At 37.9% G+C, this 22,430-nt stretch overlaps 1 protein-coding gene across 2 annotated transcripts in view; it reads left to right on the top strand.

The window, feature by feature from the left end:
* FGL1 (fibrinogen like 1) overlaps positions 1 to 22,229 on the top strand; it is a 29,977-nt gene extending 7,748 nt beyond the window's left edge. For both annotated transcript variants that reach the window (XM_035699853.2, XM_049094941.1), the window contains 7 exons: positions 3,795 to 3,874; positions 6,040 to 6,220; positions 13,471 to 13,630; positions 13,877 to 13,974; positions 17,478 to 17,566; positions 17,766 to 17,953; positions 21,803 to 22,229. In XM_035699853.2, the coding sequence (XP_035555746.1) occupies positions 3,821 to 3,874; positions 6,040 to 6,220; positions 13,471 to 13,630; positions 13,877 to 13,974; positions 17,478 to 17,566; positions 17,766 to 17,953; positions 21,803 to 21,962 (930 nt within the window). In that variant the 5' untranslated portion in view covers positions 3,795 to 3,820 and the 3' untranslated portion in view covers positions 21,963 to 22,229. The remainder of the gene's footprint in view (positions 1 to 3,794; positions 3,875 to 6,039; positions 6,221 to 13,470; positions 13,631 to 13,876; positions 13,975 to 17,477; positions 17,567 to 17,765; positions 17,954 to 21,802) is intronic.
* Positions 22,230 to 22,430: the final 201 nt, after the last annotated feature.

Here is a 22,430-nt window from a genome sequence, read left to right as displayed (position 1 = left end):
TGTGTTCTTCTATTTTGTCTGACTTCTTTGCCCACTTAGCTGTGCAATATACACAGCACTCCACTTCTTTCTGTACATTTTGATCATTTAGTTTACAATGTTAGATGAAAGGATTAAGTTATAACAGGTAAATTATATATCTTCGTGGTAAATTGATTGCTATTGTATGGATTTCTGCTCAATGATATTATACAGAATGTTTGGTCTTTACATGTTTCTCACTTTATTTTTAAATTTTTGAGAGAGAATGAGTGGGGGGGTGTGGGGAAGGGACAGAGAGAGGATCTTAAGCAACCTCTTTGCTCAGCGTAGAGCTGGACACAGTGCTTAATCTTACCACCCTGAGATCATGACCTGAGACAAAATCAAGAGTTGGACACTTAACTGATGGAGCCATCCAAGCTCCCCTTTAAGTGCTTCTCTTTAGACTGTTAAGTAAATATGGATATAGGAAGAAACTTAATATATGCCTGCCTTCAGAGAGAACCCTTTTGAAAGAAATAAACAAAATACTGTGCTTATACCTTTCCTGTGTGCATGAAAGAGACTTGTCAACCGGTGGAGTTCTTTGGAGAATGATCAGGCAAGAACAAGGCTCTTCTGTTGGAGTATCACTCAATGTTAGCCTCTGATTATCTTTTCTGTGAGCTTGTTCAGTCCCCCAGAGAGGATCCCCATGGTCTCTGGCCTGGAAAGTGATGGAAGGAGTAGAAAGCAGGTTTCCTGGCCGCCAGGACAAAGTATCCCAATTGTGTGTGTGTGTGTGTGTGTGTGTGTGTGTGTGTGTGTGTGTAGGTGCGGGAGTGTTTGCAACTTATAGAATAAAGTACTCTCCCTTGACCTCTAGTGTGCCTGTGGTCATGCTACCCAGAGACTCTCTGGTTTAACTAGTGAAAAGTAAGCCTGTCTGATGGGGTGAGAGAAACAGTATTCACAGACTACTCAGGGTTTAGATGAGGATTTAGATGAGGTTTAGATGAGGATTGAGTGTCAGCACGTCACCTCCAACCCTGCATTTGAAGCTAGCCTGATGCCTTTAGCGCTGTACCTGGCTGGCACATTGCAGTGCAGCTTAGCTTGGTGAGAAAGAGAAAATAAATTCATGTCAAAAGTCTCTACCTCCTTCCTAACGCTTACTTTCAAAAATACACTGAGCCCATTGTTTTCCCCTTGACCAGGATAAACACAGAGAAGGAAGGAGGATGTATTGTCACTGCAAACAGACTAGTTTTATGGCAAGGGAGGGACATTTTCCCCTCTGAGAAAGATTTTCCTTCCTGGGGAATATTTTCTACAGAGACAAATGACTTTTTTGGAGGTTACTGTAACAAGTTAGATGCGGGGGATACAATTAGCAAGGTGGTGCCTTTGCCTTCAAAAATCTTATTCTAAGCAGTTAGAGAAAGACACGCAAAAAAAAAATCACTCCATCATTTGGCATCGTGCCTGGAACAGAGCAAGCATGCAAACAATGTTTATCCAGTGGATAACTGCTATTTTGGTCTGTAAATATAGTATGGGGGGTCATGGTAAAGGAAGTAATTAATTTTGTCTTGGGGGTGGTCTGGGAAAGTTCAGTTTTTAAACTTAATCACATTTGGGTTCACATATACTTAATTCATATGGTCCTTAATTTCTTTTTTAATAGTTATTTTCATTTCTGACTTGAAACATTGCCTTGCTGAGGCTGCCCTGTTTCTGCTTCCACAGCATGCAGCACAGTGCAGAGCGCAGCAGATTGCTGATCATCAGTAAAGGCTTGCTAACGCTGCTGTTCCCTGACATTGCTGCTGCTTTGGTGCAGCTGTCTCCTCTCCTACCAGATTCACCTGATGTTCCTTTGCAGAAGTGCATGGCTCAGGAACAAATAAGTCACAGCCACATACAGGAGTGAGGTTGAAGTTCACCGGAGAAGGCCAAGTGGGATGTCCCCCATGTGTCCATGCAGTCCATTTCCCTGTGCGTTGCAGGCACATGTGGATAATGGGACAGGCTGTGTGGAGTTCAGGTTAAGGTCATGGGTGGTCAAGGTGGAAAATCCTCCACTCAACTGCCGGGTCTTATAAACTGCTTGTGTGATCTTAGGGAAGTAACTTAACCTCTCTTATTTATTCGTTTGTATGAGGATAGCAGTACTTGCCTTGGAGAGTTATTTGAGAATTAAAGAAGGTGCATCTAAAATACACAGCACAGTTCTAGATTCATAGTAAAAAAAAAAAAAAAGTCAGCCAAAAGTAAAATTATACAGTTATATCTAGCAGACTTTTTATTACTCCCTGTAATGCACATACTCTAAAAACTCATATTCTATTCTATGGTGCTTCCCAAGATGGCATGTGCAGTATTTGTCCCTGAATTTAAGTGTCTTTCCCGTTGTTCTGTAACTGTTTTTGTTGGCCTCAGAAGGACTGAGAACGAACTACTTTGTTACAATATCCATAAAAATTTTTGAATATTAAGTCCTTAAATCATCGCTTCCTGAACTTTGCTACACATTGGAATCAACAATGTTTTAAAAACCCCATGCATCTGACTGCCACCTTTAGACATTTGACTAAATTCTTGGGTATGGAGATTTTTTAAAAGCTCCCCAAGTGATGCTAATGGGCAGTAAAGTTAGGGACCACTTTTTTAATTACATAAAAGTTGAGAAAGAGATACATGAAAAGACCTAGTGGTCATGGGTTCTATAAGAATAAAAATAGGCTAACAATAATTCAGTTGATTCCAGTTTTCTTTTTTTCAGTGGAAACTGTAAGCATAAAATTTGAAGATTATGCAAATATTTCTTCCTGTCTGTGCTCCTTATCTTCCAAAATGTATGAAAAATCACCACTGGCAGCACATAGAAGTTATTTTGAGATGAACAAAATTTTTCATCAAGACTCATGACCTCAAGAGTGATTTATTTTATTTTATTTTATTTTATTTTATTTTATTTTATTTTAGAGAGCACATGCATGTGGTAGGGGGCTAGCAGGGGAGGGAAGAGAGGGAATCCCAAGCAGGCTCCACATTCAGCAAAGAGCCCGATGTGTGGCTTGATCTCACGACCCTGAGATCATAACCTGAGCCGAAATCAAGAATCGGACCCTTAACCTACTAAGCCACCCAGATGCCCCTCAAGAGTGATTTTTTAAACAATCTCAAGAAGTGGTAAAGTGAGTTTTTCTCTACAACTTTAAATAGAGCTTAAAGACATATCATCTTGTTAGCTTGCTTATCCATTAAGACATCAAGAAAAACATTACCTATCATTTCTTTAGTTGTAACTTTTTTCATTTTTCTTTTTTTAAAAATAAAAGCAGTCTTCCATATACAATATGAGTTCTTGTTCATTAGGCAATTATTGTATACCAGGGTATCTAAAAGTATGTCCAAATGGCCACAGTCCTATCGGGTAGAAATTGTGATTTCCATTTACAAATCAGAAGCATTTTAGTAGGTTGCCTAAGGACTACACAACTAGGAAGTGGCTCAGCCAAAACACTGGAGGCAGGGCTTTGTGTTTACAGAGCCTTTGCTTTTTCTGCAAAAGCAACACATGAACAATAGAACACAGAAGCAGAGTCCTTTCTCTATTTCTGCAATTGAATGGATTCAATCTATTTAAGGTAACAGCATCATTCTGTGGGAAGCAAGCATGGGAAAGTTCAGGAGAATTTCCTTGAAGACTCTCAGATTAGAGATGAAGCTGCATTGGACATCCTGGACTCTGCCAAATCTGAACCCAATTCTGGTCTCATGAATAATTCGCAGTAAATAAGTTTATGAAATTTCTTTTGTTCTTGTAGTTGTTTCAGTGAGAGAAGTGTTGAAGATGTTCAGTTTCATCCTTGTCACCACCATTCTGGTAATTGGCAGGGAAAGCTGGGTAAGATCATTTATTTATATATTTATAATACCTGCTTTGACCTGAGTTTTCTTTTATTTTGCAGAAAACCTTTAGTAATTTGGTGTTGAAAAAATTAACTAAGGGAAAAATAATGAAAAAGGTTTCTGGAAGCACCTGGCACATGATGGACACTTAAAAAGTGACATAAACTTTTTTTTCTGAAAGTAAAAACCAGTATTCACAATAAATGAGTAAAAGCTTTTTTAATTTACTGAGGCTATTTAGATAGTTAAATAATCTTAGAAATTCAAAACTATCCTTAGTGATTAAAATTGACCCGGGGCTTTCCCAATATTGAGCTTTCCAATATTAAACCCTATTAGTGTAAATTAAACAAATTATTTGAAAGTAATTATAATGAACTCATGTCTTCCTCCATAAATAAAAGGGAGAAATACTCATTTACTCAAAGTTCTAGGAGTGAGAAAACTTCTAAATTTTAAATAAGCTCACTAAAACCATACATGCAGTCTCATAAAGATTGAAGACCCTTGCCCTGTACTTTCAGTAACTTTTAAATTACACAGTGCAATTTATATTTAACTATATTTAACAATATCACAACCAATGTCCATTTGTTGGAAAACAGCACAGGATTCCAGACACCATGAAATGTCCTTGCTATTCATTTTTGAGACTAGTAGGAATCAGGGAGCTAAGCAAATAATTCAGAGTGGATAAATCAAGGAGTATTGAGGAGAGAGCACCAAGTGCAAATAAGAAATGGTCCTTGAGCAATAGCCAGGGGGGATTCAGCAACGTGGACTTAGAAATGGGAGAAGACCCGTACCACCATTTCCCTATTTTCTTGCTATGTGACTTCCAGTTTTGAGGCTGAATTTTTGTGTTTACAGTACAGGCCTTCATAAGAAGGGAGTGTACCATCCAAATAGGGTGTCTAGTTGTGCTGTTCCGGGCCACCGAGCAGCGGGCCTGGAGTATAGTAGCTCCTCCTATTTATGGAATGAATATAAGGCAGTACACAAAGATATGTACCAAAAGGCAATTGTAAATGGTGAAATCTATCTGGTTGCTGTTTTAGGAAAGAATGTGTATAAAGGTAGTAGTGAAAGCAATCACACATGAAAACATAGAATTTCTCAGAAGTGAACATTGACACTTATCACAGGAGATCATGACGTAAGTTGAAAATAGAGATGTCAAGGTAAAAGAGGCAAAAATTGGTCTTTTGTCCTTTTTTCCCCCACCCTACCTCCAGGAACTCTTCCAGCACCAAGTACTCAAGAGCCTTTATTGAAGCTTCTAGTCCTAGTACCTCCACCAGTTTACCTCCCCCCGACCTCACCTTCCCAGTGAACCCCGCCCCACCATTTTTGCTTTCTCTTTGGAAAGTTCTCAGCCAGAGGCTGAGAAAACTCTTAGAAAGGAGCTGATAAACTCTTTCACATTCAAAATTCTTGGGATGTTTGCCCTTTTAGAGAAGATAAACGACTTCATTGGAAAACTCAGGCTCCTCCCATCCCTTTCTGAAGTAATTGAAGGAAAAAAAAATACACAAAAAGTTAAAGTGACTTCATAGAATTTCCACAGGTAAGTGGGTGAGATACTCAAGGACATGAGGGTCTAAACTAGCATCCTTTATAAAGGCAACCACATGTCATCAGATTATAAATCAAATTTTTAAAACAGTAATGCCAAAAGGTCATTCAAAAGCTTGTGTATTTTAGGGATGGATACACCAACAATGTACAATGGTGCCATAAAAACTTTACTGTCAGGAAAGCATTTAGGTGGCATCATGTAGTAACAGAGTAGGGATCTTGAACTGGATTTGAATCCTGACTCTTTCTACCTGCTAGGAATTCCTGAGCAAGTTTCATCACCAGGGTTGAGCCAATTCCTTCCTCCTGGAATCATTATGAGGATGGAATGAGACGAGTCTAAAGCTGCTAGCATAGTCATTCAGATTACTTTATATTCATATATAATTTTTTAGTAAGCACTTTGCCATAGTTATAACTACTTATTCTTCAAACAACAAATGGCATCAGAACTTTCAAACTGCATTCTGGTTAGAATAATATCCTGAAATTGGAGTTGGGGACAAAATTGAATCATTAATTTGTCCAACTGGTTAGGAGCATTTATTTCCCAATGAGAATGAGATGCACATCACTTTGCAGGCTCTTGAGAACTGTCTCCAGGAGCAGGCGCGGCTCAGAGCCCAAGTGCACCTGCTCGAGACCCGGGTCAAACAGCAACAGGTCAAGATCACGCGGCTTTTGCATGAGAAGGAAATCCAATTCCTCGATAAAGGAGAGGAGAATAATGTCATTGACCTTGGAGGCAAGAGGCAGTATGCAGGTCAGAACCTATTTTTCCTAATTGCTTCAGGAACTTAAAATATACACCCATGTGCAAAGGTGATGCTCATTGTTTGGTACTTCAGGTTTTGCTAAAGAGCTTTTCCTATTCCAGTAACGAGCAACATGAAGCATTATACCAAATTTAAATACCTTCTACCACATTTAATCCTTTTCTCTCTATAACCTCTGCAGGCGATATATAATACCAAAGCTAAATATCTCAGAATTTATATATTTTAATGAGAGATTAAAGACAATAGATTATTTAGATACCGGTGGGCAAATAGTCAATTATATTTGTGAAGTTCTACAATTGAGTTTTGTTTTTAATCGTGCATCATTTCTTGTTACGTTTATACAGTTTTCCCTTCTGAAACTGTTACGTGCTTTAGGGTAGTAAGTAAGGTAATAGAATAAAAAGGCAGGGAAAGAAAAAGGGTCACAATTATTTAGGGAAATACAAGGGCTGTTTTTCCCTGTATATTTTATGGTTTGGTAATTTCCTTGTTGATTGGGTCAGTGTTTCCACCCGGAAACTTAATGACCTTAGATTGTCAACACATTGCACATATCATTGTTCCAATAGAAAATTACTCACATGCCTTCCTCCAGACATCTTTTAAAGTAACCAAACCATAATTGTCAGAAACAAGAATGTCATCTAGAGCACTTTGTTTCTATGTTCGCTCTAGCTACTGCAATGATATGTTATCATTTCTTTGTCTATGTGTCTGTCCTGATCAATCAACCAGGCACTTTGTAAGGTCTAGGATGATGTTTCATCATTCTTTCTTCCCTCTTGCCTATTAGAGTACCTGGAATATAATAGAGCCTCGCACTTATGAATGAAAGCAAGGTAGTACATAGAGATAGGAAGAGCTAGATAAGCAAATATAAGTTGGAAAATAGATCTGACTATAAATGGAAAACTGTAGAGGCTAAAGAGATTCCAGGCTGATAGAATAAAGACATCTTTATTTTGTGTTTCTAAATACACTCATCAGTGTAGGATATAAGAATTGGGAGGATTTTAGAAACTATGCTTCAACAAAGTGCCCCCTTTTTCTTTCTTTACGAAGAACCCAATCTCTTTCTGGTCAGACTTGCATCTAGAGGCTCCTGACACTCTATTGTCCAGCCCCTTGATCTCCTACCTTTGATTCTTGGGAGTCCAACTGCCCTTCCTTCACGTAGGGATCAGAAGAAGGCCTGTGGTGAAGGGATTGAAGGTAGTGTGAGGATGGCCGGTGGCTCTGCGGCATGCAACAAAGAGGAAGCAAGGACAGCTTGGGTAAAAATAGGCTTGGGAAATAAAGGCACTGTCTGAAGCAATCTCAGGGGCAGAGAGCCAGGAACTAGAATCTAAGAAGAGAACCATGGTGATGATTAGGCAATACAATGAAAGAAAGCTCAGGAAAGCCATCAAACAAAAACAGAATCAGTAGAAATTCCTTGAAGACCATGATCCTCAGCCAGGGCTACCCATCAGAATCACCTGGTGACCTTGTAAAATGCTGATGCCAATAAAAGAACTGTGAAGGGTCTGAGGTTTTACTCTATTGGCTGCTTGACAAATTAAACTGCCGCTGTTTTATGGATGCCAGGAGAAGATAAGAGACTGGGTCAGGAGTCTTCATGTTTGTACCAATATCCCTTGCTTGCAAATACTTCGGGAGCAGAGCAGAGTAATCCAGGGAGAATGTGGAGGCACTGGGCTGTGTCCCTGCTGAGGAACCTGAGTTTAAGAAATCAATAAAAATCAATCTTTTATTATGGGTTACAACCAAATTAGCCCATTCTTTTTTCCTTTGTAAGAGACGTTATTGTTACGAAAGTGGACAGAAACGAAACTGTCATCTGCTTTAGAGGGAGACACTGTCTCTATCTTCTAAGGCTATTTACTCTATGAAGATCCTTGAAAAAATAGTCCAGAACATAAACCCTGCTTGCAAAACGTGTAGAAAGGCAATGACCCACGGGAAACTATACATATAGTGCCTAGGTTCTATTCCAATTAAATGAGAATTTAGGTCGCATTTAATGAGAACCCCTACAGCACTGAAAAGGGATGTGCTTTTGCTGATGGATGTGGATGAGATTGTTCAAGACCAGAATCAGGTCAGGCTTCTCCCCAAAGTTCTTTTCATAGGCTGAGGAGGACCATGATTTCCTGGGGTCACCTGGTAGAAGGCTTTGCTTCCTTTCAGGTAGGAGGTAGGTTATTGGGGCAATTCAGTGCCTTTTTCAGTTGATGATGCTTGGAGCCTCATGGTAATGTGGTCAGTTATCCACTTAGCAGGTTTTAGCTACCTATCCTGAGACTGTAGAAAGTGTAAGATACAGATGTTGGGGTAAGATCTCATTGGATTAATTAGGCCAATCATTGTTGATAACAGGGTTGACTCAGAGAAGGGAGTAACTAGAATGGCCAAATGGCCATTTGATTGATGACTTTGTCTTATGGGCTGAGTTGTGCCCCACTCCCTATTCATATGTTGAAGTTCTAACCACTAATGCCTAAGAATATGACTGCATCTGGAGACAGAGGCTTAAAAGAAGAGACTAAGTTAAAATAAGGCCATTAGGATGGGTCCCACCAATCTGACTAGTATCCATGTAAGAGGAGACACCAGGGACACTGGTGCACAGAGGAAAGACTGTATGAGGATGCAGCAAGAGGCAGCCACCTGCAAGGCAAGGACAGAGGGTTCCGAAGAACCCAACCCAATGCTACTGGAGCCTTATATGATTCCAAAAGTGGTACACAGCTAATCTCAAGGGCAAAGAACTGACGGGTGGAAGGGAAGTTCCCATTATTCCAAATTCCAAACTAAGCTCAAAACCCAGGGTATCTACTCAAATATAATCTGAGCAGGTTGTGAACACAGATTCAAGTGTTCAAGTGTCCCATCATGCCAGGAGGCAGGTGATTGGATGATTGTTACTAGTACTGTGCAACCAGTCATGGGAAGAATGAGGTTTACGAGTTAAAACTCCAATCCTTGTGTCAGGAGCGCTGCGTGGAGTCCTTGGGAAACGAGAAGTCACCAAGGAATAAAGCACAAATTAGTTACTAGGAAATGGAAATGCCACGGTCAGTGGAAGACTGTATAAGCAGGAGTTGGATGGAAGAACACATGGACAGGGTCCAGACAAACCATTATAGTGTGTGTATGTCTTATAATGTTACAATGCATGTAATTAGATAGACATTTTCTGGTTTTGGATATAACATTTTTTTAAAGGTCTTATTTATTTATTCATGAGAGACACAGAGGGAGAGCCAGAGATATAGGCAGAAGGAGAAGCAGGCTCCCCGCAGGAAGCCTGATGCGGGACTTGATCCCAAGACCCTGGGATCATGACCTGAGCCAAAGTCAGATGCTCACCTGCTTAGCCACCCAGGCATCCCAGGATAAAACATTTTTTTAAGAACCCAGAAGTTAGTAGATCTGTGTAATATTCTTCATATACAGTAGAATCATGAGGGAAAAGGAGGAATAAATTATAATTTGGCTTTATCTTTTAGCATATAGGCACATAGTACTGGAGAGCCTGCCAAGGGCAAACCCTGGATAAATGAAATATATAACAACCATAAATACTAAAAATATATTTAACATAATATATGTAATATTGTATAAGATATATAAGAACTTGCTACCAAAGTTTGTTTTTGGCTCCCTTAAATTAAAAAAATTAAATTTTCATGTATACCATCTGTCAAAATATGAGTTTCTTTGTTTTTATTTACAAGTTGCCGTATTAGTACTAATTTGTTTTCTGAATTCTAATTCATCTCATGGTAGAAAACACCTGGTTGCATACAACTTAGCAATTTGTACAAATAATGCACAAATCATGTGATTTTTATACAACATATAATTAAATGCATCTTTTGTTGAAGCTTTTGGCTGCTATTGAATTATGTATATAAATTAAAAGATAATAGTGGTACAGTCACATTAATTGGTGACCATCACAACAGCCTGTGGCATCATATCTATTCAACCAACAAGATCACTGGTTTAACCAGATCCCCTTCTGCAGGGCCCTCAGTCTTTATGAGACAAATCTCTTGAGGCAGTACGTGTAGTGGTTAAGGTCAGAGGAGGCACTGACTATATAAGCAGGAGTAGGATCGAAGAATCCCAAGAATAGGGTCTAGACAAACCATTATAGTGTGTGTATGTGTGTTTGTCTTATAAAATTATAACACATATAATAAGATAGATGATAGTCATTTTCTGGCTTTGGATATCACATTTAAAAAAAGAAAACCCAGAAGTCACTAGGTCTGTGTAATATTCTTCATCTATGGTAGAATCATTGAAGTCTGGTTTCAAATTGCAGCTGCCCATCTTGCTAGCTGTAGCCTTTGAGCAAGTTACTTAACCTTTATGGCCCTCATATTCCCCATCTGTAAAGTGGAATTTTAAGAATGCTTCTTTATTGTAAAGATTAAGAGTTACCACATGTAACATGATTACAATAGCAGTTAGTACAAAAGAACCGCCCCATGAAAGTCAGCCATCTATCTGCATTGTGTACTCTCTCCCTTGTTTTCACAGGAGAGAGCCCACACTCCCTATCTCTCAAGAATCATGCCCTCTCCAAAGAAGCAAGATCCTTTCTTCCTTTAAGTTTCCTTCTTAATGTCACCTGGGGGTGAGAATGACTATAGCAGGGCTAGCTCTAGCATTTCCCAGCATGCCCCTGAGTGGCTGCTGAGCTCACATTGGCCTTTCTTTGAGTTTAGAATGTGGGGTACACTGTGTCTTTGGTTCTCAGCTTTGAGCTCAGCCACCATCCCGGGACAAGAGGGAAGTCCATTTGGCAGGCTGTCATGTCACTTTGTGAAGCTTAAATGTTTAGCCTTCCAGCATGTCTTGCTTTCTGCATGATCAGAGAAAGTATTCACCTCGTCCAGTTTAGTGCAGTGTTTGTCAGAGGGCAGGAAATCTTGGCCTCAGTCTAGTATTATGTAAGTGCCCAAAACTCCCTTTTTGTTTTTTTGAACTCCTATGAACACAGAGCTTTGTAACCCTGCCTTTGCCTGCCTATTATTCTTCAGAGAGTTGAGTGGGTCGAAAGATTTTGAAAATCATAGTTTTAAATACCTAGTTAATGTTTCACAGCCTACATTGCTTGACCTTCCTGCTATCACAGTGCAAGTCACATTTCCCCAAGGCAGGTTCCTTGTTTCTAACTTATTTCTTATGAGCAATTTTAATACTGGTGGGTTTTTTTTGGTTTTTTTTTTTTTTTATGTTTTTTCGCTTGATGGGTATTTTTGTGTTTATCCCCCCCCCTTTTTTTTTAAGTTGAAAGCTTTCCTCTGGATTTAAGTTGTGTTTGGTTTTTTCCTCTGGGAAGAAGGAAAAAAAAATTTTTAAACACAAACAAACTTGCAGTTGGCATAAAATAGAAACAAATAGAAAATATTGGCTGCAAATGCTATTTTCACAAAGTTTTCCAGAGGAAAAAGTTATAGCTAATCATTTCCATATTTGCCTGGAAAATAGTTTGAATCTTTGGAGTCTTTACTATTCAGCTCTTTGGTAGGAGATTATATGTAAGCAAAGAGCTCCTTTCTTAACAAGGTTAAAATCTGCTTATTTTAATGAAAAGTGTTGTACAATTTACTTGACCACAAAATGTAAGCTTTTGAACAACACTGAACCAATTTTAGGTAATGTTTTTCTTCTTGTTTAATTGCCAAAAAAGGATTTTTTTTTTAAGAATCTAGCACACATAAAGAATGAGCTTCTGAAACTCAGAAATAAATACACAAATAAAGCCTAAATCATTACAAAGATGAACATCTCACCAAAGCAGTAGTATATGATTGGTCTCAAGCTGGTGAGGGCTTTTTTTTTTTTTTTTCCAAGATTCTATTTATTCATTCATGAGAGACACAGAGGGAGCAGCAGAGACATAGGTAGAGGGAGAAGCAGGCTCCCTGGGGGGGGGGTGGGAGGCAGCCAGAGTGGAACTCGATCCCAGGACCCCAGGATCAGGCCCTGAGCGGAAGGCATACCCTCAACAACTGAGCCACCCAGGTGTCCCTGGTGAGGGCTTTTGGAAGTGACTAAGTTTATTTTCCTTTCTCTTTTAATTCATATTGCCTATTCACCAATTTAATGTGCAGTATATTTTATTTGTAACAAAATAGAGTTGTAGACAGTTTGGCATCAAAACAGTGAAAATGAAGATAGAACTTTAAAATATGCTAACAGAATAGAATTATCCAATCAGGAACAGAATTTTTTTTTTTTAAAAAAAGAAGGAAATTAACAAAATGATAAGGGTAAAGAGTGAAAGTTAGCTATAGTGTTAAGCTATAGTATTTTTACTCAAAAGTCTGTAACCATCTGAGACCATCTCTTAATGCGACCACAACTTCAACCAACCTGTAAACATAGCTTCCTAGGCATCGAAACAATGGTGAAGTCCATTCTCTCGCCATATTCTCTAAATGTGTATGTATCTGCCTAGATGAGACCCGGGGCAATTAATTTATCCTACCCTCAAGCAATTTAAGAAATTCATATCAAATTCAATTCATATTGAAATTCATTATTCAAATTGGTATCTAATGCTTGCTTCAATAGTCAAAGAACTATCATGGCAAAGAAGAATACAGGGATAAAAGGAAGAGTGGAAACTTGCAGTTTTTAGCAAAAACATCTAAGAATGCATGGACTGTTAGAAATTTCAGTGGGTTAGCCTGGGAGGTTGAGCCTGGGAGGTTATAAGACTCTAACAAGAAGATTACTATTTTGAATTCATCTCCAGATGTTCAGAATGATTTATAATGCTTGAAGTCAAGATAACCCATATTAAATTGTTTGAGGTTTTATTTCTACTTCCATTTCAGCATCATAGGAGTGATCAGTTCTGTTATCCTGTCAGATAAAGCTATAAGCTCCACTTAAATATACTGTAATTAACTGAATATATATAATTTTTTCATTATTTTCCACAAAAATCAGAAATAAGAAATCAAATCCCTATTTTATTTTTGTGATCATGTCAAGGAGTCAGATGATCATTAAATACTAGGAAAGGAAATGAGACTTGCCTAATATCTACTGGAAGACATCCAAGATGCAATTTTAAAAAGCTGATTATCTATACCATGTGTTTATCTGTCTCCATTAGTATTGAGGTAATCTTATCCAGAGGCTCCCATGGGGGTGAAAAAAGACACATAACAAATGTTACATTACTTTGTTTTGCAAACAGACTGTTCAGAGATTTTTAATGATGGGTATAAGCGCAGTGGATTTTACAAAATCAAACCTCTCCAGAGCCCAGCAATATTCTCCGTTTACTGTGACATGTCTGATGGAGGAGGATGGACTGTAATTCAGAGACGATCTGATGGCAGTGAGAATTTTAACAGGTGTGCTAATTATGACATAAGGATTTATTTGGAGTAGCATGTGTGAGATTAGAAACTAAGCCTTTTTATTATATCCTGAGGTCTATAATTAGAATTTCACTCTCTAAGTAAGAGACTGAAAGTTCATTTAGTAATCAAGAAAATGTTGGGGGTTGTGAGCAGTAGTTAGGAGGGGTGGGTACCTGGGTTACTCCAAAGGTCCTTTCGGGTTTTGCTAAAATCAGCTTTTACTTTAAATTTTTTTAGGGGCTGGGATGACTATGAAAATGGCTTTGGAAATTTTGTTCAGGAAAATGGTGAATATTGGTTGGGTAACAAAAATCTTCACTTACTGACCACGCAAGGTAAGGTTTGCCTGTTACCAAATTCACTTGAAGTACGATTAAAAAGAAACAACACTAAAATGTTTTCACTAAACCATAGGCAACAGAACCAATTCAGTAACTGCTGTGTTTTGCAGATGGCCACGATCCCTTCTGGGCAATAATCCCCCTTATAAACTGTGGTCACTTAAAACTAGGACCAGAAGCAAAGAAAACTAGATCTGGACTGGAATGGGAGATTTCTCATATATTTATTTTCTATTTCCAGAAAGGAAATATAATGTCATCATCTTTTTTTTTTTTTTTTTTTTTAATGCTTCAAGTTCCTCAAATTATACTTGGGTCAGCTATCTACTGTCACAATAATAGTATGTAACAAACCACTTCAAGATTTATTGGCTTAAAGTCACAAACATTTATTATTGCTCACAAATGTACAAGTTGGCTGGGCGGTGTTGCTCATCAAGGCTGCGTGCTGCCGATCTTGGCTGGGCGTGCTCATGGGTCTGTGACCGATGTCCTGGTCTGCTGGAGGCTGGCTATTATAGTGGGTCTCAGATGGAACCACTGAGCTCTGCTCTTTACCGTCTCTCACCTTCCAGGTAGCTTGCCTGGACCTGTTCTTGTACTGCAGGCAGTGTTCCAAAAAAGAGAGAGTTCAAGTACCGAAGTTTCTTGAGACCTAGCCTTAGAACCGGCACATGATCATTTTTACTGCCTTCTTCTGGTAAAAGCAAGTCACAGGAGCAGCGCAATTTAATGGGAAACAAAACAAAACAAAACAAATCAAAAAAGGGAAACAGACTTGATGGAAGGAGTTACAAAGTGGCATTGCAAAGGTTGAGGCCAACATTTAGGTCATTGAGGCTGTTTTTGCAAAAAACACCATAAGAAATCTTCTTGTCTCTATCCCCTTCAGCTTTTATTTTGAAAAATTTCGAAGATACAGCAAAATTGACAAAAGATTCAACCTACGACCTAGATTCTACACTAACATTTTAGTGTTTTTATTATTTTAATCACATATCTAGCCATCCATCAAGCGGTTTTATTTTATTGACACATTTCAAATTGAAGACATCTGTATGATTCCCCTTGTCTTATGTACTGCATGGGTATCTTCTGTTAGGGTTCAGTATTTGCCTAAAATATCATTAGTTTGATGAATTTTCTAAGTTTCTCTTTCCCATGATCAAAATTTACTCCAGCCCATTGCCTTCCTTGTCTCAAGTGTAAAGCCAAGATCATAGGCAGCCCCACTGAGGTCTGATGCAGAATGTTTTATAAAAGGCAATTGTATTGCTCAAGAAAGTATGCTATATCATACTGGCAATGCATTAAACATAAAAGCAAGAGTTTGCTTGTTTCATCCAAGTTAAGGAAAGTTATTGGTATTTCTATATTCATAATTCATAAGTAGGATTATAATTATAGGGATCTTTGAGACACCAGAATAATAGACAGAGAGAATAGATAATCTTAGAATCCTGAGAACTTTCTTTGCTTGTCCTTCTTGTGATCAATGCTCTCTAAATTTATATAAGATATCCCTTCCTTCAATGTATTTATTTTCATAGTTTTGAGTGCTTTATGATAGATATATAACACTTATCATACCTGCTTTTTTTGGGACACATTAATAGTTATCTGGTTTCTTACTGAAACTATGAAAACTCTAAGAAGTAACACTTGGCTCTTTCTAAATACACAAAGTTCAAAATTATTTGTCAAATTATTATTTTTTTTCAAATTATTGTTAAATGCTTATTCACCCAGATGTACTTTGCCAACACATCTGCTTCCCCTTTATGTTTTAATTGGTGTTCAGTCTCCTACTCTCATGACAGCAAAAATGTATTTATCAGTTCCAGGCTTCACAACCACATATCACATCATCCCAAGGAAAACCCATGCTTTGTCCCTGCATTCTTTAATTGTGAGAGCACTTAAGGCTAGTGAATTTCCTCTGAAAATAGCCTTATCCCCATTACATAAGTTTTGACTGGAAGTGTTTGCAATAAAATGAATTTAGGAATGGTCTGTAATTGCATTTTGATTTAGTTATTGACCATAAAGATATTTAGATGGTTACCTGAAACATTGAGACTGAGACTTCGTATCTCTCCTACAATGTAAAGTATATTTTAGGAGAGTTAACTTAGCCTGCCTTACTGTTCTCATCCACTTCACAGTCTTGGTTCATATAAGCTCTCCTGCCTTTCGATAAGATTAGAGGGGTTTCTTCCAGAATTCCACATTAGAGAGCTCCAGGGGAGGAAGAGTCTGGGGGCTAGAGTGCCACCGCCAACAGAAGCCCACACTCCTCCCACACTCAGTAACAGCCAATCCAGCATTCCCTGCCCAAACAGCCCTGAGCTTGTTTCCAGGACCTGTTCATGCCTCTTTTTATCTATCCCCCTTGAGAAGATTGTGTTGCTGGTGGGCACATCCCTAAGCCTGAGGGGAGGTAAAGCAATAGCTTTTCATGTGGGTGTAAAGAGAGCTTGGATGTGCGGGCTGGAATGTCCACAAATGTGGACAAGGCCCTTTTTGTGCATGATGGAGAATAGAGATAGGGAAAGGAAGAGAGGAAGCAGACCATACACGAGACCCGTGCGATGGAGTCCAGAGGGCCTCTCCCTCTGGGCTTGCAGGTTCTGACTTGGAATCCCAAGGAGACGAAGACACTAAATTCAAACCCAGCCTCATAGGTCATTGTGAAATATTACCTATCGAAGTAAGAGGATAGAACGTATATTATCTAAGTTAGTTTGGTTTATAACTCTCTGGCTTTTGACAATAGTTCTGTTTTCCAAAAAAAGAATAATCTTTGTGATTCACAAATGATGGGACAATGGAGAAAAGATCACTTGATGATACCAACTAGTTCAATTATTATTTACTTTTATGATCAACGTTCTTAAAGAAAAAGCAGACAAATCTTTAAACTTCTTAAAACTTCTATTGTTTCATTTTTAGATTTTTTTTTTTTTGAGAGAGAGAGAGATTGAGAGAGCATGTGTGTGTGAGCAGGGGGAGGGGCCGAGGGAGAGGAGAGAGAGAATCCTAAGCAGGCTCCATACCCAGTGTGGAGACCGATGTGGGACTCGATCTCATGATCCTAAGATCATGATCTGAGCTGAAGCCAAGAGTCCAATGTTTAACCCCCTAAGCCACCGAGGCACCTCTCATTGTCAGATTTCTTAATCTGGTAACTAAATAATGACTTATTTTCTATTGTTCTTTGTCAAATGGATTTCACTAGCTTTTACCAGTAATAGATCTATAAAAAATTTCCATCTTTAATATTTTGTCCCTAGCTATTTTCAAGTAAAATACACAATAAAATGTTCATGCTGTAAATACAATGGAGTCACTGTTTATTCTTTGAAAACTGACTCATGGCAGAAGGAAATGGTTCAAGTAAAATAGAGCCTTGAATTGTTTTTAACCTCAATTAATCAATGTCATCTCACACATCAGAAATACTCAATAACTTCTTGCTTTTTTTTTTTTTTTTTTAGGAGACTACACTTTAAAAATTGACCTTGCAGATTTTGAAAAAAACAGCCGCTATGCACAATATAAACTTTTCAAAGTTGGAGATGAAAAGGTACTCAAATTTTCAAATAAGTAGCATCAGGAATTAATTGTGTAAAATATAAACCCTGAAGCCAGAGGAAACAAAGATATACAGTAAAACCTGTTCTTTTGTTTATTAAATAAGCAATTATTAACATTAACTTAATTATTAACAGTAAATAAAACATTATAGTGACAACTAATAGTGGAAGTTGCCTCTTTTCCTTTAGAATTCCTATGAGTTGAACATTGGGGAATATTCTGGAACAGCTGGAGACTCCCTTGCTGGGAATCTTCATCCTGAGGTGCAATGGTGGGGTAGTCACCAGAGAATGAAATTCAGCACATGGGACAGAGATCATGACAACTACGAAGGGAACTGTGCAGAAGAAGATCAGTCTGGCTGGTGGTTTAACAGGTTTGCATTTTATAAACATAGTTGCGATGGCGTTGATGATATCTTACTGGTCGGCATTAATTATAATATGTGAGGTAATGCTGTCTTCTTTGTAGTACTGGTATTATTAAGTAATCATCCTTATTAGAATTCTTCAGTGATGACGTATTTTTGAGGATTTGCTCATTGTGTGCATTAATAAAGCTTGAAAGGTATTATAGAAATAAATCAAATTACTGCTTATACAAAGATTGCTTGCAAACTGAATTATGGGCAAGTTATCATAAACAGTTGACCACATGGACATGAAGATATAGAGAGCATTTATATATGAGAAATATTTTCAGCGCTCTAATAACCAGTTTGGTCTTTCACCTTCTCCTATCTCATGAAATGGCTATGTTATTTTTGCAATTTTTTCTATGTGAAACTATTTTTCAATCACTCTGCCTTTGGCTCAGGTCAGGATTCTGGGGTCTGGGGATTGAGTCCCACATCAGGCTCCCTGTAGGGAGCCTGATTCTCCCTCTGCCTATGTCTCTGTCTCTGCCTCTCTGTCTCATGAATAAATAAAATCTTAAAAAAATTTTTTAATCATTGAATCCAAGGTCCTCCCAATACAGAAATTTCCTCTAAAATGTTCTTGACACCTAATTCCACCCTCTGGCTGAATACTTCAAAGTTACTTTATCAACTAGCTCATTCTGTTTCTTAATTGTACTCAGTTTTTCCTTTTATTAGCTTGAAATCTGCCTTCTTATATCCTGCCAGATTTTTTTTTTCTCAGTAGTTATAGAGAGTTGTAATTCCCTTTCAACATAACCCTGCAGGCAATGGATGAGAAGATATTTACTGTATTCCTCAATATTTTCTCTTCTCTTGGCCAGATATCCTTGACTCATTTCACTGTTCTCCACCCAAGATGGTTTCCAGATAGCTCCCTTTGTTGTAATTACAAAGTTTAGGCGAGAATGGAAACTTCATACAGTCTTCCTTAAAAATAACCTGAGGGGTCTGCTCTGTCTGCAAAGCAGATGTTCTCCATTAGGCAGTGCATGAGTTTTGAATGTCTTTTCTCTTTAGAAAACAAGGACCACCTCAAAATGTCTGAACATTTAGATTTTCCATTATAGAATCTTTAGTGAGTGAGTGTTTCTGGAGTGTCAGGTTTTCCTATTTTTGAAGACTATCCATTAAGTTCCACAATCCAAATTTTAACCTTATTTTTGTGATGTAAGTCTTTTAAGAGCATTCTGCAGTCCTCTATCTTATTAAGTGGAGGTATATCAGGCATAGTCAATTTTCCCTAAAATGAGAGTCCTTCGTAGGAACATCAGTTATTGTGATGTAGATTTTAGAGTCGAAGATTCTTTTTTTTTTAATTTATTTTTTATTGGTGTTCAATTTACTAACATACAGAATAACCCCCAGTGCCCGTCACCCATTCAGATTCTACGGAGAGAGAGCTAACTGTAGGTAGTGTGCTGTATGTGTCATGTTGAAACTAAGTGGTTGTAAAAACAGTATTTCTCTGGATTTTGCTTGTTTAAAAGTTTTAAAAATAAAACAGTATTTCTCTGGATTTTGCTTTTTTAAAAGTTTGAGTTTTGCATTTAGTTTTTGGTCACTTGTAAAAGAATTGGAACAAATACAGCAGTGAGAGAGGACAGAGAAATAAAGGGATCTTTCCTTCTTACCAAACCAAAGGTGATGATAGTCTTTTCCCTGGTGGTTTTCTTGTGCTTTTAAAATGCCGTCTTTGTTACCGTCTCTTCCTCCTCCTTATTCCTCCCCTGTCCTTTTAAGTTAGCATTGTGTAAAAATTATCAGCATTATGTAAAACTTACCTATAACTCACTAAGTTGTGAGATCCCTTAATGTTTGATTTTGAACGGAAGACCACACACAGAAATAACAATTATATCTGTTAACAGTACCATGAACCGACCTCGTTGACTGGCTGCTATTGTGTCTAGAGGACAATTGGCACACATATCAACATGGGCAAATAAATGATTTACTTGACTTTAGATATAGGAGTTCAGACATGATAAAGAAAGGCAATTCAGTAGCTGAGGCCACTGAACTTTTCATTATCCCTGAAGTCAAAGAAGATAAGTCTGTACAGATGGAAAACCAGTAAAGCTGGAGAAAAAGTCAGTTGTTCCAGAAACTTGGTGCTACTTCTGCCATGCATTCTATTCCTCTTACTTAATCTTATCATTTTCTTCCCTCTTACCCTCTTAAAAAAAAAAAAAAAAAAAAAAGCTTTTTTTATAGTTCTTCTTTGTTTTTAAATTTTATTTATTTATTTATTCATGAGACACAGAGAGAGAGAGGCAGAGACATAGGCCAGGGAAAAGTAGGCTCCCTGTGGTAAACCTGATGTGGGACTCATCCCAGGACCCTGAGATCATGGCCTGAGCCAAAGGCAGATGCTCGACCACTGAGCCACCCAGGTGTCCCAATCCTATAGTTCTTCTGAGTTACATGAAATGTTGGCACTTCATAATTATCACTCACCTGCAAGATGTTCTTTCTCCACATAGTAAACCACTCACAGGGTGTTTATTAATGACTTCTCTGCTTTGCTCACGCAGAGCTCATGCTTTGCTTTTCAACAGTGTAGCCCTAGCCATCTTCCCATCTAGTCGCAAGTTCAGGGTTTTTCAGAAACTGAAAGGTGCTATAAAATTGGCCTCAGAATAGCTAAAAATTTTTATGTTGACCATGCTGTCAGTTTTCCTAATGGGATTCAAATCACAGACCAAATAAAAATTGTTTATGTCTCTAGGAATATAGAGATAGGCCAAAATATATATTCTGGAGGCTTAGAGTATTTTTTTCTCTAACATTACTTTCCATGTAGTTTTAAAAACACAGTAGGCTTTTGATTCTTGCAGATTTAGCATACGTGGTTTCTGTTACATCCAGTTAAATTAGGAGACTGTCCAGATGGTCAGCAGGAGCAAATCACTAATCTGGTTAAGTGATCCAAGCCAAAAACTCAGCATCTATGGATAAATTATATGCTCTTTTGATTCAATAATTTGGGTACTTTCCATAGATTTTTCAAGACTATCCCTTGTGAATGTTCTCCTTATATCCTATTGTCCTTTGTTGGTTAACCAATAAAGAAATATGTCGTAACTCATTCCCAACAGTACACAGAAAATTATCACATACTCTTAGTTATCCCTATCAGGGACAAAATTTATAGATTTTAAAGGAGGAAGTGGGACATTTTGAAATTTGTGATAAGCTAACTAACTTATCTAGATTGGAACAATATATGTTAAAAATTTAGCTCTGCAACTCGGACAAATGATTATTGGTTGATTGCTGGGAAAACTTTAAACAGTAGTTTAGGCTTTGTTTTCCTACCCTTGAGGTTAAAATAATGGAGATGTTGGCGATTTTTAAAAGGGGAGGAAGGGAGTTTGCGGCGTGAAAGCTAAGTCTTGGCAGCAGATGGATGAACACGTAAGAGCTAATTATCCAGGGAAGCTGGCAACAGAGTACCATGCCACACCTTGTTTTGTTAACCCATACCACTCTTGCAAAGGCCAAAGGTTACAAGGTCATGTTTTTGTTTTGTTTAAAAGCTATTAAGAACAGAAATGCTTCTTTTATAGTACCTACAGGTGACCTGGGTTGTATCCTAGGATTGGTTATGGCACTAAAATCCATCACTTAAAAAACCCATCTGCTGATGAAATATCCTGGCTTTGGAAATTAATAAATATTACATTTTCTAAAAAATACATAATTCATAGTTTTATTTTATTTTATCATTTGCTAGCAAATAAAAGGGCTTGGGACATTTATTTTTTCTAGTCCGACTGTTCTGTGTCTTTTTCTTCCCACTAGGTGTCACTCTGCAAACCTGAATGGCTTCTACTACCCTGGCCCCTACACGGCTAAAACAGACAATGGGGTTGTCTGGCATACCTGGCATGGATGGTGGTATTCTTTGAAATCTGTGGTTATGAAAATTAGGCCAAATGATTTTATTCCAAATATTGTTTAATTTTCCCTGCTGGGCTTTCTTTCTGTAATTCATCTAGGTTTAAAGGGATTTGAAAAACAGCAGGCCTAAACACACACATGCATATATGATGATGGCAATTGTTACGTGTACTACTTTTCATTCCTACTTACCTTTATTACTTAATGCACTTTCAGTACAGCAAATATGTGTACTCTTCAAATAAATATAGATTAATGAATTCCTATGTGCAGAAGGTTATGATAAGCACTTATGTTGAACAAAAAATAAAAAGCACAGAATATATAACATGTCTTGGGTAAATATATAATAAATTAAGTATGAATGCAGTTGAAAAAAACACATGAAAAAATCCAGTAAATAACGAATTGCCAAATCCACTGCATGGACAGTAAATATGAGTTCGGATTTGAACTCAGGTCTCTGACTACAGAACTGGAACTCATAAACACGATATAGGGTCTTAATCACTACAAAACATATTTTGGG

The sequence above is a fragment of the Canis lupus genome, chromosome 16 (assembly GCF_003254725.2).
Source record: "Canis lupus dingo isolate Sandy chromosome 16, ASM325472v2, whole genome shotgun sequence".
Lineage (NCBI taxonomy): Eukaryota > Metazoa > Chordata > Mammalia > Carnivora > Canidae > Canis > Canis lupus.
The sequence above is the reverse complement of the archived record's forward strand: the minus strand, read 5'-3'. Positions and strand labels throughout refer to the sequence as shown.